General features: G+C 37.2%; 1 protein-coding gene across 1 annotated transcript in view; it reads right to left on the bottom strand.

The window, feature by feature from the left end:
- Positions 1-12565, bottom strand: part of LOC145776970 (formin-like protein 2) — a 35060-nt gene that overhangs the window by 21778 nt on the left and 717 nt on the right. The window contains exons 2-7 of the mRNA XM_082588226.1: positions 12159-12242; positions 9494-9651; positions 7702-7785; positions 5990-6181; positions 4497-4625; positions 3874-4042 (exon numbers count right to left, since the gene is read on the bottom strand). Of these exons, the coding sequence (XP_082444352.1) occupies positions 3874-4042; positions 4497-4625; positions 5990-6181; positions 7702-7785; positions 9494-9651; positions 12159-12242 (816 nt within the window). The remainder of the gene's footprint in view (positions 1-3873; positions 4043-4496; positions 4626-5989; positions 6182-7701; positions 7786-9493; positions 9652-12158; positions 12243-12565) is intronic.

Genomic DNA, 12565 nt, shown 5'->3' with positions numbered 1-12565 from the left:
CAAGTTGCTTTTATTGAACAGAGATTTGGTGGGAATTCTGTCCTTAATCTTGGTGAAGTTTAAACAGCGAATTATGCGATTGTGTACCAGATTTAAAGGATACAGTTCCGTTTTAGAAGCACGACCCCAACAGATGATACCATACATTAGGTGGGAGTGAACTAGAGCATAGTAAACTGCTTTTAATGTCTGGGAATTTACGCACTTTCTTAATCGATATAGAGCACCACAGCTTTGAGAAAGTTTTGTTAAGATTATATTGATGTGCTGTTTCCATGATAACGACTCATCAAATGTTATTCCTAAGTATTTGTAGGTGTTTGTGCGTTGCAAACTGGTATTTTGAAAAGTTATTTGTAGACTTGAATTTTCTCGAACAAACTTTGACCCAAACAACATGTATTTGGTTTTGCTTACATTAATTGTTAACTTGTTTGTATGCATCCAGTTTTGAATCATTAAGAGGTTAGAATTCACTTTTTCTTGCAATCTAGTAGGGCTTTTATCCTTAATACATAGTAGTGTATCATCAGCAAACAAACGAGTCTCAAATTCAGAAGCGTGATTAAGGTCATTAATGTAGATAATGAACAACAGTGGACCAAGAACTGAGCCTTGGGGTACACCACATTTGATTTCTTCATATTTAGAATTTGTAGTACCAATCTGCACAAACTGGTAACGGTGATTTAAGTAAGACTTTAATAAATTATAGGCATTTCCTCTGATGTCATAATAATCCAGTTTCTTTAAAAGGATTTCATGGTCAACAGTGTCAAATGCTTTGGCAAGGTCAATAAAGATACTACATGTAGTAAAACCATCATCGCAATTTTGTAGTAATTGTTCATAGATATCCGTAGCAGCTAATGTGGTTGAATGTCCACCTCTGAAACCAAACTGTTGTTGGGACAAAACATTGAATTTTTCAAAAAAATTTACTAACCTTTTATGAATGATTTTTTCAAAGATTTTGGAGAAACATGTTAAGATGGAAATAGGCCTGAATTGATCAACTTTGTTTTTTACTCCCCCTTTATGAAGGGGTATCACCCTTGCAATTTTATAGCTATCAGGGAATTTACCAATTGTCATAGATTCATTTATTATAGAAGCTAAGATTGGGCTTATGACATACTTCAATCTTTTTATTGTTTTAATAGTGATGCCATCTGGACCAGTTGCTTTTTTGTTATCTAAGCTGTTGACAATGCTTAAAATTTCCATTTCATCAGCATTTGCTAGGTGCAGGGAATTGAGAAGTCTGCCTCTCATCAGGGACAATGGATTAGAAGTGGTTTTTGGAACTTTGGCTGCAAGTGAAGGTCCCACTTGAGTAAAATATGTGTTAAATGTATTACTTATTTGCACCGGGTCGGTTGTACTGTAACTTCATGACCATTACTTAATGAAAAGTTGGTTGCGTATTGTATATTATGTTATGTTTTTTGTTTGTACGGCCAGTAATTTCATTTATTATTTTCCATGTGTTGCTAGAGTTGTTTCTTTCTTTGTTTATTGAGGTTTTATAATAATTAGACTTCGATTTCTCTTTCACATGAGTAAGCAGATTTCTATATTTTTTGTACTTGGTGTATAAATCATTACTCTTAAAGTTAGTTTTACATAGTTGCTTGAACATTTTATTCCTCGTTTTGATGGAGGATAGAATACCTCTTGACAACCATGGCCTCAGATATAACCGACTCTCTTTTTTGCTAAGTTTAGTATATGGCATATGCTTGTTGGTTTCATCATTAATAATCTGTTCCAAGGTTATTACTTTCTCTTGTGGTGTCATATTGAATGTCATGCTGTTATTAATAGATTTGGCAACATCATTTACAAACTGGTTTTCATTAAAATTCTTCATACTACGTATCCGGATGTGAGTGTCTTCAGCAGACTTGGAATAGTTGTCTATAGTAAATTTAGCAGCTACAGGAAAGTGGTCAGTGATATCGCTTTGAATAACAAAGGCCTGAGATTTTATATTGAGAGTGGATTTTGTATAGATATGGTCAAGCAGCGAGCTGGAATGAGATGTAATCCGTGTTGGTATGTCTATTAGGCTATTTAAATCAAAACTTTGCAAAAGATTTTTGTAGGATAAAATATTTTCTGTTGTAGAATTTAAAATATTTATATTAATGTCACCAGCTATCACACAAAGTCCTCTAAAATTTTGTAACTTGTGTAGGGTATCACTAAATGAATCAATAAACATTTTGATGGATGTACTGGGATGTTTGTAGATGACACCAATGATTAATTTTCCTTTGCCTTGATCGCCACAAATATTCTCAATCCATAAGTTTTCACAGCCTTCAATGTTGAGTTTTAGGTCATGTCTGACTTGGTACAGGATGTTATCCCTAATGTAAAGGCAGACTCCCCCAGCATTTGTAATGGAATCCTCGTGGACAAACTGGTACCCTGGTAGTGTTATGTTACCAATTGGATCAAAAGGTTTCAGTTTGGTTTCAGAGATGGCAATTATTTCTGGAAGTCTTTTTAATGGAGCGAGTACTCTCTCAATTTCTTCCTTGTTTTTTCTAAGGCTACGAATATTAAAATGTATAATATCCAGTTGATTATTATTACCAAAATGGTGACACAATTCATTTTCACCAATGAATTTGCATGTAGCGTCAAGATCTTCAACACTGTCAAGCCATGAATCATTTAATTGTGTCATACTGCTATCAGGGTTATTTAGAGAATTATATTCTGCTTCCATATTCACAGTATTACCAAATAGAGGATTTGCTTTGACGCATGTTGGGCAATACAAGTTGCTATGTTGTTCATTATAGTGCACAAATTCTGATACACATTTTAAATGCATTTGATTATTGCATACAACACAAGTGATACTATCTTGATCATCAGGAGAAATTAAGTTATTACAAAATGTACAAAGATGGTTGGCCATTGTTTAACCAGAAGGATACAACTATTTAAACACCAGTGGTTTAGTAAATTAAAACCAGCCTGCATTGTCCTTCAGTTTTAAAACCTCAATATTATTGTCCATACCATGCTTAAATAAGTCATCAGGACATGAAATAGTGACCCATTTGTCATTTTCTTCATGGTATGCTTTTATGTTGCCATTAATAGTATGGAACTTTGAATATTTATCGCAACAATGATTTTTAACATACCAGAAGAGCTTCGATCTTAGTGGAGTGAGATCTTCTGTTATGAAAGCTTTTTCCATTTTTGCTTTGTCATCTTCCTTGCAGTCTTTTTTGATGTTCCTCTTTTTTTGTATGAATTCCATTCTTTTTTTGTAAGATGTGAAGCGTGCAATTATTGGTCGGGGTTTGTTTCTTTTCGGTCTTCCCAGTCTGTGACATCTTTGAATATCAGTGCTTGAGAATTGTATTTTCAGTATTTTTGCCAATTGTTGAATTGTTTGTTCCCCATCGTCTTCATCTTGTTCCAAGTTTTCTGGTATATTATGAATCCTGATGTTTTCCCTTCTTCCATATTGTTCCAGTTTGTCCAGGGCTGTTGATGTCTGATGCAGGGTCTTTCTTAGAATTCCATTTTCCTTTCTTGTTTCTTCTAATTCCTTTTTGTTTTCCAAAAGTTGCTCTTTGAGTACATCATAATTGTCATTGAGTTTGTCCAGCTTCTTGTTAAGTTTTTGTAGCTCATCCTTAATTGCGTTGATGCTTGATCCTTCCGTATCTTTTTTTGAACCACCCATTTTTCAATTATTTTTTTTTTTTGGTTTTAGCCTACAGTTAAACAAAAGATATTTACATTCAATTACTACAAACGCTTATTCAAACAGAATTTACCACCTTGATTACAAATAGAATGTGTAAGCCTGGATACGACACCAAAAAGTTACAGCCTTACCATAAAGTCAATATTTTCTGCCTCGGTTTTGAAGAAGAGCATGAGCTTCATGAAGCGGCGTGACTCATCACAAATCTGCTTGAAATTGTCGAAGGCTCGCAGTATGATGTCATGACCTCCCCGCACCAGGCAGACGGCTGCAAGAAGCTCAAGAACCAACGACTTCGTTCTGTCAACAACAACTTGCCATTGTTCATGTCTAATACATTGCTATTGTTATTCACAGAGATGTGTGAGATCACAGTAACAAAACAAACAAAGCAAATGCATAATAGTTGTGTGGAAATTAATCATAAAGCGTAACAGAGAAATGGAGGAGTCGTTGACAGACAACTGGTCGACCCTGACTTTTCGGGATGAAGACTAAATTTGTTTGAAGCAAAATGGCGAGAGGGAGAAGAAGCATCACAAAAATTAAAATTTTAACCTGTTAAAGATTTCACCAGTGATGACTTTGTTATGCTTTGCAAACTAATAAAAACTGTACGAGTCAGACGTGACACAACATGCAAAATGGTTAATTGCAGCTATCAAATACGCGAAAGATGCATTTTCACAAAATTGCTACAGTAAAAACATTGATTCTTGTTGTTGAAAATTTTACGTTCAGTGAAGTGACTTACCGCAAACTTTTGTTGTTAAGACTGAGCGCAATCTCGTTTATGCACTGAGGATGAGCCATGACCAGGTTAAACCCGTACTGGTAGTTCATGATGGCTCGCAAACAGGTTATGCATACGTGGACGTCATCCCTGTGACGTAGTCGATGGTTTAGTCACGGAAAAAGTAACATATGTTGTTTTGAACTTTGTAAGGGTGTTATTTAAAATTAAAAAAAAAAGGTAATTACGCGTATTACGTCAACATAAAATGCAACTTGGTCAAAATGCGGTTTGCATTGCTCACTTGCCCCGGAATGGCCCGTTTTGGTGAGTCCGATTCGGTGAGTCCGATTCGGTAAGTCCGATCCCTCAACGGGGGATTTTTTCAAATTTTTTTTAAATTGTCGGGTACCGTAGCCTAATTATCATTGCCGTTTTAGGGTTAGGGGTTAGAGGTTAGGAACTCACCGAATCGTAGCAGACCCCACTTGCCCGGTAGTTAGCTATCACTGGTGTGTCGCAAGTTCATCAAATATTTCGAAAAGTGTTGCTTCGAGACAACTGAGCTACCAATTTTTGCACCGAAATAGAAGCTTTCATAACACATTATTGCTTTGCAAACAGTTAAATTGATTGCGTCCGTAGACGTTAAATCCGAAAAAAGGGCGGATTTGGGCGAGGAGTAAATAACTTTCTAAAGTAATGTCTGAAATTTTCCATTTCCTAAAAACGAAGCACAGCTAAACATAAATTTAGATCAGTGCAAACCACAGTACACTAGAGCTGCTGCCACAAACTCGTTGCTGGTGTGTTAGGAAATAGAACGGTTCCCAAAAACCATGGAATTGCCAAACGCGATGCAACGTTATGGTTAGCCTGATTAAAAGCAACTTAGAGCAAGAGAATAGGCGGAAAGTACATTTGCATATCACAGGATTGGCAAGAATGGCAAAAGGATGGCTTGTATTTAATCGTATAAAACAGCAAGCCGTTTATCAAGTGAAACGTCTGTGGAATGTTATTGTGAAGTGGGACCGATAACACAAATATCAAATACATCACGATGGCAATTCGGGCTGTCGTATTGGCACGTCACGTAAGTAGCTATAAGACAATGACACAACTGTAGAGACAACCTAAGGTCGGTAATGCTGAAACCAGCCGCTTGCATAGGCTGTTGTCTGTTGTGTGAATCCACGTTGCGTTTTCGCTGTCTGTGGGATCGATCTCGCCAAACAATGCTCCAGGCAAGATATCGAGACAAAAAGCGAACCATCACATTGCTACGGTTATTTAATTCAAGTAGATCGCGATTTTCGTTATAGCAAAGTACAGGTTATGATTGCGCAAGATGTATCGAAGTTTGAATCATGCTAAAATAAAGTGTGCAGCTGACTCGACGACTGCATGTCTCTTCGCTGCTTTCAACTGCCTGTTGCATCTAGGATTACAGTGTGCTGTACGCAATGAGGGCAAAGCAAAACATGTTTTTGATCACAATTACTATTACTCACCTATCCACAAATGTTCTTGCATTTTTAAGAGTGCGTCGGTGCGGTAACGTTTGTGACCTGGAGCGGTTTGGCAAGGTTGATGAGCCGCTGGGGACGCGCTTGATGCTAGCGGTGCTTCCAAAGCTCAGATCGCCAGTGCTGCCGAGCGACTTGGACGGGGAAGACAAGAAAGACGCTGATCCTCTGTCGTAACTGCACACATAACTAGGATGTATAATAATGAACATATTGGGCCACAAACACAACAGTCTCCAAACCTGGTTTTTTTTTCGGTCATTTATTGGTCATTGACCGATTTTTTAGCAAAATGTCCGAAAAAAAATAGTCAATGCGGTCAAAATGTCCGAAAAAATATATAGTTAATTCGGTCAAAACATCCGAAAAAACCGTTAGAGCGTAACGTGTTTTTTTATATGGTCATTCTTGTTTTTATTCCTTTCCGTTGTACTGTATTTTTGTTTTGAATTATTTTTGAACGTGTGTTGGTGTGCAATAAAAGATGTCTGCGGCCGGGTGTTGCAAGGTTGAGTTTCGCTAATGAACGTTGAAGAAACGTTTGTCTGTTCTAACTTTTCTCAGATAAAACACGACAACGTTTCTCAGCAAAACTTAATGTTGTGGCTAGTAAGGAAGTGCAAATTTTGGTTTGTATCAGGCTATCAGCTACTTGAAAGAAAATATTTTCATCAGAAAAAATGACCAAAATAAATAAAAAAATGACCGAATTTTTTCAAGTCATTTCTGACAAATGACCGAAAAGTCTAAGCGAAAAAAAAACAGCTCCAAACATTTTATATGGATGTCAAACGACAGAGAAGTTTGGAAGACAATGCCAACGTCTGTATCAGATCGGGCACAGTGACATGATCATCATCACTTTTTAATTAGAAGAGAAGCTGGTTTTCAGACATTTTACTAGCAATGCTCCTTTCCTGAACATTATTCATTTCACAAACGACGCACGTTGGATCAGACATAAATCATCATGTAATTGGAAAGTGTGACTGTGACTGACCATACAATGTGATTTTTGCCCCGTCTTTTCCATCATAGACTGGGCCTCCAAAGCCACATACGACATTACCATCCAAAACCAAATTCAATTTGAAGACGAAACCAATGCTCGGACACGAGCTGGAGCCGACGATAATCATCATGTAATTGGAAAGTTATTTTTCTCACTTCTCGCCAGCAGGTTTGTGCTGTCAACGGAGACGTTAGAATGCCTCGACAAACTGCAGAGTAGCTTGACAACGAAAGAAAGCTTCAGTTTTAGTTCAAGGGCATTTATTTTGTTTAATTTACTTTGCAATAATATACACATTCAGCAAGATCGCATTCACCCAAACAACCTCCGGTCCGCAAATCAGTTTTTTTTTTGCAGTGATTCAATGTCTGTAAACGTTGTAAAAATATAACGAGACTGATTTGCCAACTGAAAATGAAGTAGACCCAGATCTCCAGTGGAAAATTTTACTGTGGAAACTTTTACTGCATTGGAAACTTTTATTGCATTGGAAAATTATACGCTTTCAATGACTTGAAGATGCTTCGTTATTTATATTCAAATATAATTCGTATTGTTTATAAAGTTTCAGCAAATACATATTTCAGTACAATCACGATCCTACAATGCCTGACCCATTGCAGTCATATAAGCAGTACTCTATATACTTGTACAATTTTAAAATACCTTGGAACAATTTACTTACATGATTGCATATTGGGCGAAAGCTAAGTAATTAACCAGCACGTCTAATCCCTTATTATCTTCGTTCAAAAATTCTCGCACCCATCTGCAAAAGCAAACATCAGAACACATTGACAAGCAAATAATAAAATCTTTGATGACGAGCCAAGAATCTCAACTGAAAGGACCATACAAAGTAATTACACTTGGCAGGTGGATGAGGATACATGGAAAGTAAAAATGAAAAGCTCAACTATATATACAATATAATACATGACCTTAGCTCGTAATTCTCAGTCAGCAAATCAACTCTTTTTACATTAATGGTCATTGGCCATGCGTGTGTCAACGTAAAAAGAACTGATTGCTTGCCTAGGTTGTTAATTTTAAAAGCAATAAATTGAAAAAGTAACATAATGAGGCGGCAGTTACATACGTTATTGGCGTAAGCGACAGCTACCACCTAGAGAGCTACCCTACCACCATTCTGAATTTCTTACAAACAACGCAATTTAGTGAAAATTGTATTTTTAATTCTAATAATGAAAATTCGTTATATCAGTATGCCGCCAAATGACAGAGAAAAGATTTACACTATCGATTAGTGTTCACTGCTCACGCTCTGAAAAGGCAGCATTTCCCATTGATAGACAAAATGTCGTATCGCGGAAAAAGAACTAAAAATGAGAATAATTGACCACAAAATAAAACTTGCTGCACTTCTGGAAGTTTGTCCAAATGAAATACGGTAGTCCATTACTTCATGCCATACTTTAGATTTGCTAACAAAATTACAAACTTCAATAATAAAGGAAAACCACTAAACATAAAACAAACGTAATTGAGCACAAATTTATTTAGTATAAATTTAACAGGAAGATTTTCCTCCAGCGAATAATTGCTTGTTGAGTTGTGCTGCTTCATTTGGAGTGCCTCGTGAATTTTAGTTTCAAACTCTGATTGACAGTTTCGAATTATTTTGAAACTTCAGTAAGCCCCGCGCTGGCGTACGACCACAGAAGTGTAACAACACAAGCTAACTCTCGTATCCGCTGTCACTTGTTAAAAATTCATACTTTTTTGAATTTTTGATTAGATGAAAACTGTGTTGGCAACTCAACTAGCATCAACTACAATCTGGACAAGCACTCGCCATGAGAAGCAATACCGCACTAGTCTAACTAATACAGCAAAGAAATTGTTTTTTTTTTCCTGTCTAGGAACTGGAAGCGTTGAGCTTGAAACCACAAAAACAAAATTCTCATCTTCAACTGTTTCATATTGATTGCCATGTGATGTAACAGCGAAAGCTTTTCACTACAAACGTCCGGACCGCAAAACCTGTCATTTTTACATTGATTCAACGTCTGCAGATGTTGAATGGATTTTGCTGTCTGGAGAGGACCAGACCGTCAAGCTAATAATTATCTTTCCATATCAAATAACAGAGTGCATCAGCACATCTGATTATGGGTCACAACCCCGAATGGGACCGTGAATTGTACAGTATTTGTGGGATCGCTAAGCACTAAAAGCAGGCCTTTGGCAGGCGGTCTACATTATAAACTTTCCCCTATCAAGGGATGAAATAAAATTGATGTTTTGGGATTGCAAAATTCAAAAAGTTTGAGTTCTGTAATAAAGGGAATACAAGGAATTCTAACAGTAATTTGTGGCACTATATGAAGATGAAGCCACTAAAAGCATGAGAAACGAATCGTTTGAAGTATTTTAAGCTACACAATGACAACGTCTGCAGACGTTGAATCAATGTAAAAGAAATACCCACACGACATGCTGTCTGGGGCACTTACCCTATGTGATTGGTGCGGAGGGATATTTCAAGGTCGCGGAGTGTCTTGGTGGATTGAGCAACTCGCTTCCGAAATCTCTTCTTCCTCAACGTAGGATCAAGATAGCTGGTGAGGGCTTGTATGTAGTATGACGGGGGATGCTTTACTTCAACTTTGTCCTGTAATGATTAGCAAGCAATCAATCACCATGTTTCAACGGTGTATGGCATGCCTGAGAGGGAGACATCAGTAAAAATATGAAGACTGAACGAGACTTTGGCCATAAACTGCACGTTACATGGTGTGTGGTGTGTGCTAAACATGAAATTATTCAAAATGGTAGGGTGCGCTAGACAAGATTTTACTCCTTGCACACCAAGCAACTTACGTAGACTCACCTTTGACCTAAAAGATATTTTCAACACTCTTTCTATCATTGAAATTACTCCGCTAAACGCCATGTTAATTTCTTTAACTTGCCACAAGCAAAAACTTTATTCAAAACGATTTCAAGGATTGGCAAGAATCCAATCAATCAATAAAATACAAGCACAAGAAAGCAATCTAATCAAACTTCTGCAATTGTATATGAATCCTCTATTAAATGCAAAGTTTTTACGACATAATAAAGCAATTCATCAAAACCATGTGGAATAGGCTAATTGCCAACTAAAATTAGAAAAATAATTAAAGATTTGAAACCTCGAAAGCACACACAACACAATTAGTAGAAAAAATATAAAATAAATATTTAAAAATGAACTTCAAAAAACCTTCTTAAAGTACATCATATGCAAATGAAACAATGAAATTATATTAAATTTATAGCATCGCATTTCCAACGCCAACAGATTGGAAACGAAACCACATAAAACCATGGGAGGACAGAACTACCAACTCCTTTGACAAGCAACACTGCAGACCTAGTCAGCGAATCAGTTCTTTTAGTCGTTTTGATTCAATGTTGCAAACGTTAAATCAATGTGAAAAAAAGTTGACTTATTGGCTGGTGGGGGGTCTATGGATTGCTGTGAGGTCACCAGTCGAATTTTATAACATTGTTATCACGCAATTTAATAACGGCTTGAACAGCCTGCAGATCCCAGCCAACAAAACAAGCCTTTTTTTAAATCGGCGTAACAGCAGTGAATCAATGTAACAAGGACGAGTCTTGCTGGTTGTAACTGGTATACTGAAATTAAAAGAGCCAACACAAACACCTTTTCAATAACACAAGGATATTGCTACACCACAAATTATGCCAAGAGCAAGTGCTTGAGCAAGCTAGAGCACATACTTGCAGACTAAAGTGCTAAACCACTCTCTGATCCTGCAAACCACTCTGTATCGCTTCGTTTGCGAAAACATACAATGTTTTCAAATCCTTGAACCAAAGTTGGCGAGCAGTCACAGGAGGGTCTGCTACTATTCGGTGAGTCCGATTCGGTGAGTTCCTAACCTCTAACCCCTAACTCCTAACCCCTAACCCTAAAACGGCAATGATAATTAGGCTACGGTACCCGATAATTTAAAAAAAAAATTGAAAAAATCCCCCATTAAGGGATCGGACTCACCGAATCGGACTCGCCGAATCAGACTCACCGAAACGGGCCATTCCGGTCACAGGAAGGGGAGGGGCATATTTGGTATACAAATTCAACTTTACGCTGATTCTCCAATACAACGGAATATGCCAAAACTTCTGGTATCATTTTTTAAAAACTTCTCCAAACCTTTATTCCGAAATTACTGCTTGGAAAAGGCTGTATTTACAACGCAGTAAAAATCGCTTCACGTTGTCTTGACGTTATTTTTGTTTTTATCATTTGAAAGGCAAATATTAGTTGCTGGTATTGTCCTGTTAAAAAAATCGTTCATGCTTGCAAGAACCAAATCTTTTTCGTGATTTCTTTTTTCGAAGTTGCGTGAATGCTGTTCGTGTGTAAGCCAGCTGGGTCTGCTACTATTCGGTGAGTCGGATTCGGTGAGTCCGATTCGGTGAGTTCCTAACCTCTAACCCCTAACCCTAACCCCTAACCCTAAAACGGCAATGATAATTAGGCTACGGTAACCGATAATTTAAAAAAAAATTGAAAAAATCCCCCGTTAAGGGATCGGACTCACCGAATCGGACTCACCGAAACGGGCCATTCCGAAGCCAACTAAGCCCTGCACTGGTGTCACAACCGTCATTCCCAAACCTTTCGCTGTTCTCACCCATGTTATGCCCAATCTTTTCCTCAAATTAATATCGATAATTAAGCCACTTAACTGAATGGGAACATACACGGATCAAAGTGAAAGCTCATGGGTTCTGCATCTGTTTGAATTGCAGATGGCTTCGCAACCACAATACCAACTAAATCACATGAACACAACTTGCTGTCTGGAGAGTTCAGAACTGCAGCCACACCAAGCTGCACTTTAGTCATAAATAAGTGAACATTGTGAACAAAAAAAATGTTTTTTGAAACAACACATGTTAAATTATAAATGAAGTTAATTAAAACCTAGCTCTACAAATAACAGATGGATTTTACCAATCAAACAACAATACGAAATATGAAGTCAAAACAACGTAAAAATGACCAAAAGTTATAACATTCCTAGATAAGTCAATCACAACTTAGTCTACAGTTGAGTTGCAATATATTTTACCAAAATCATACCATTTGAAGGCACTCACCTGGTCACATATGAGTTCCCATTTCTTCTTGTTATCGTACCTAGAAAGAACTTTCACTTTATCAGGAGGTAGGTTCATGGAAGCCTGCGAGTATGGATGGGAAACAAGAGAGTTTAAAACGATTAAATATTTTTCATTGTGCAAACGCTATTACGCAACATAATAGTAGGAGAGATGCAACAGATGTTTTAAAAATGCTACTGTATACAGTTATAGCATACAATTCCAAATATGACATGACGAAGCATTTTTTGAATGAGGAAATCGTCATCTTCCGATTGAGAATGCGTCTTAGCAATAGGAAGCCTAACCCAGGTAGTCTCGCATACTTGTAAAAATTTTAAACCTCCAATGCCAATGTAGGCCAAACTACACAATATCCACAGAGTAAAGTTCCTGCTTGTATT

This window comes from Aplidium turbinatum, chromosome 9, assembly GCF_918807975.1.
Source record: "Aplidium turbinatum chromosome 9, kaAplTurb1.1, whole genome shotgun sequence".
In the NCBI taxonomy this organism is placed as follows: domain Eukaryota; kingdom Metazoa; phylum Chordata; class Ascidiacea; order Aplousobranchia; family Polyclinidae; genus Aplidium; species Aplidium turbinatum.
The sequence above is the reverse complement of the archived record's forward strand: the minus strand, read 5'-3'. Positions and strand labels throughout refer to the sequence as shown.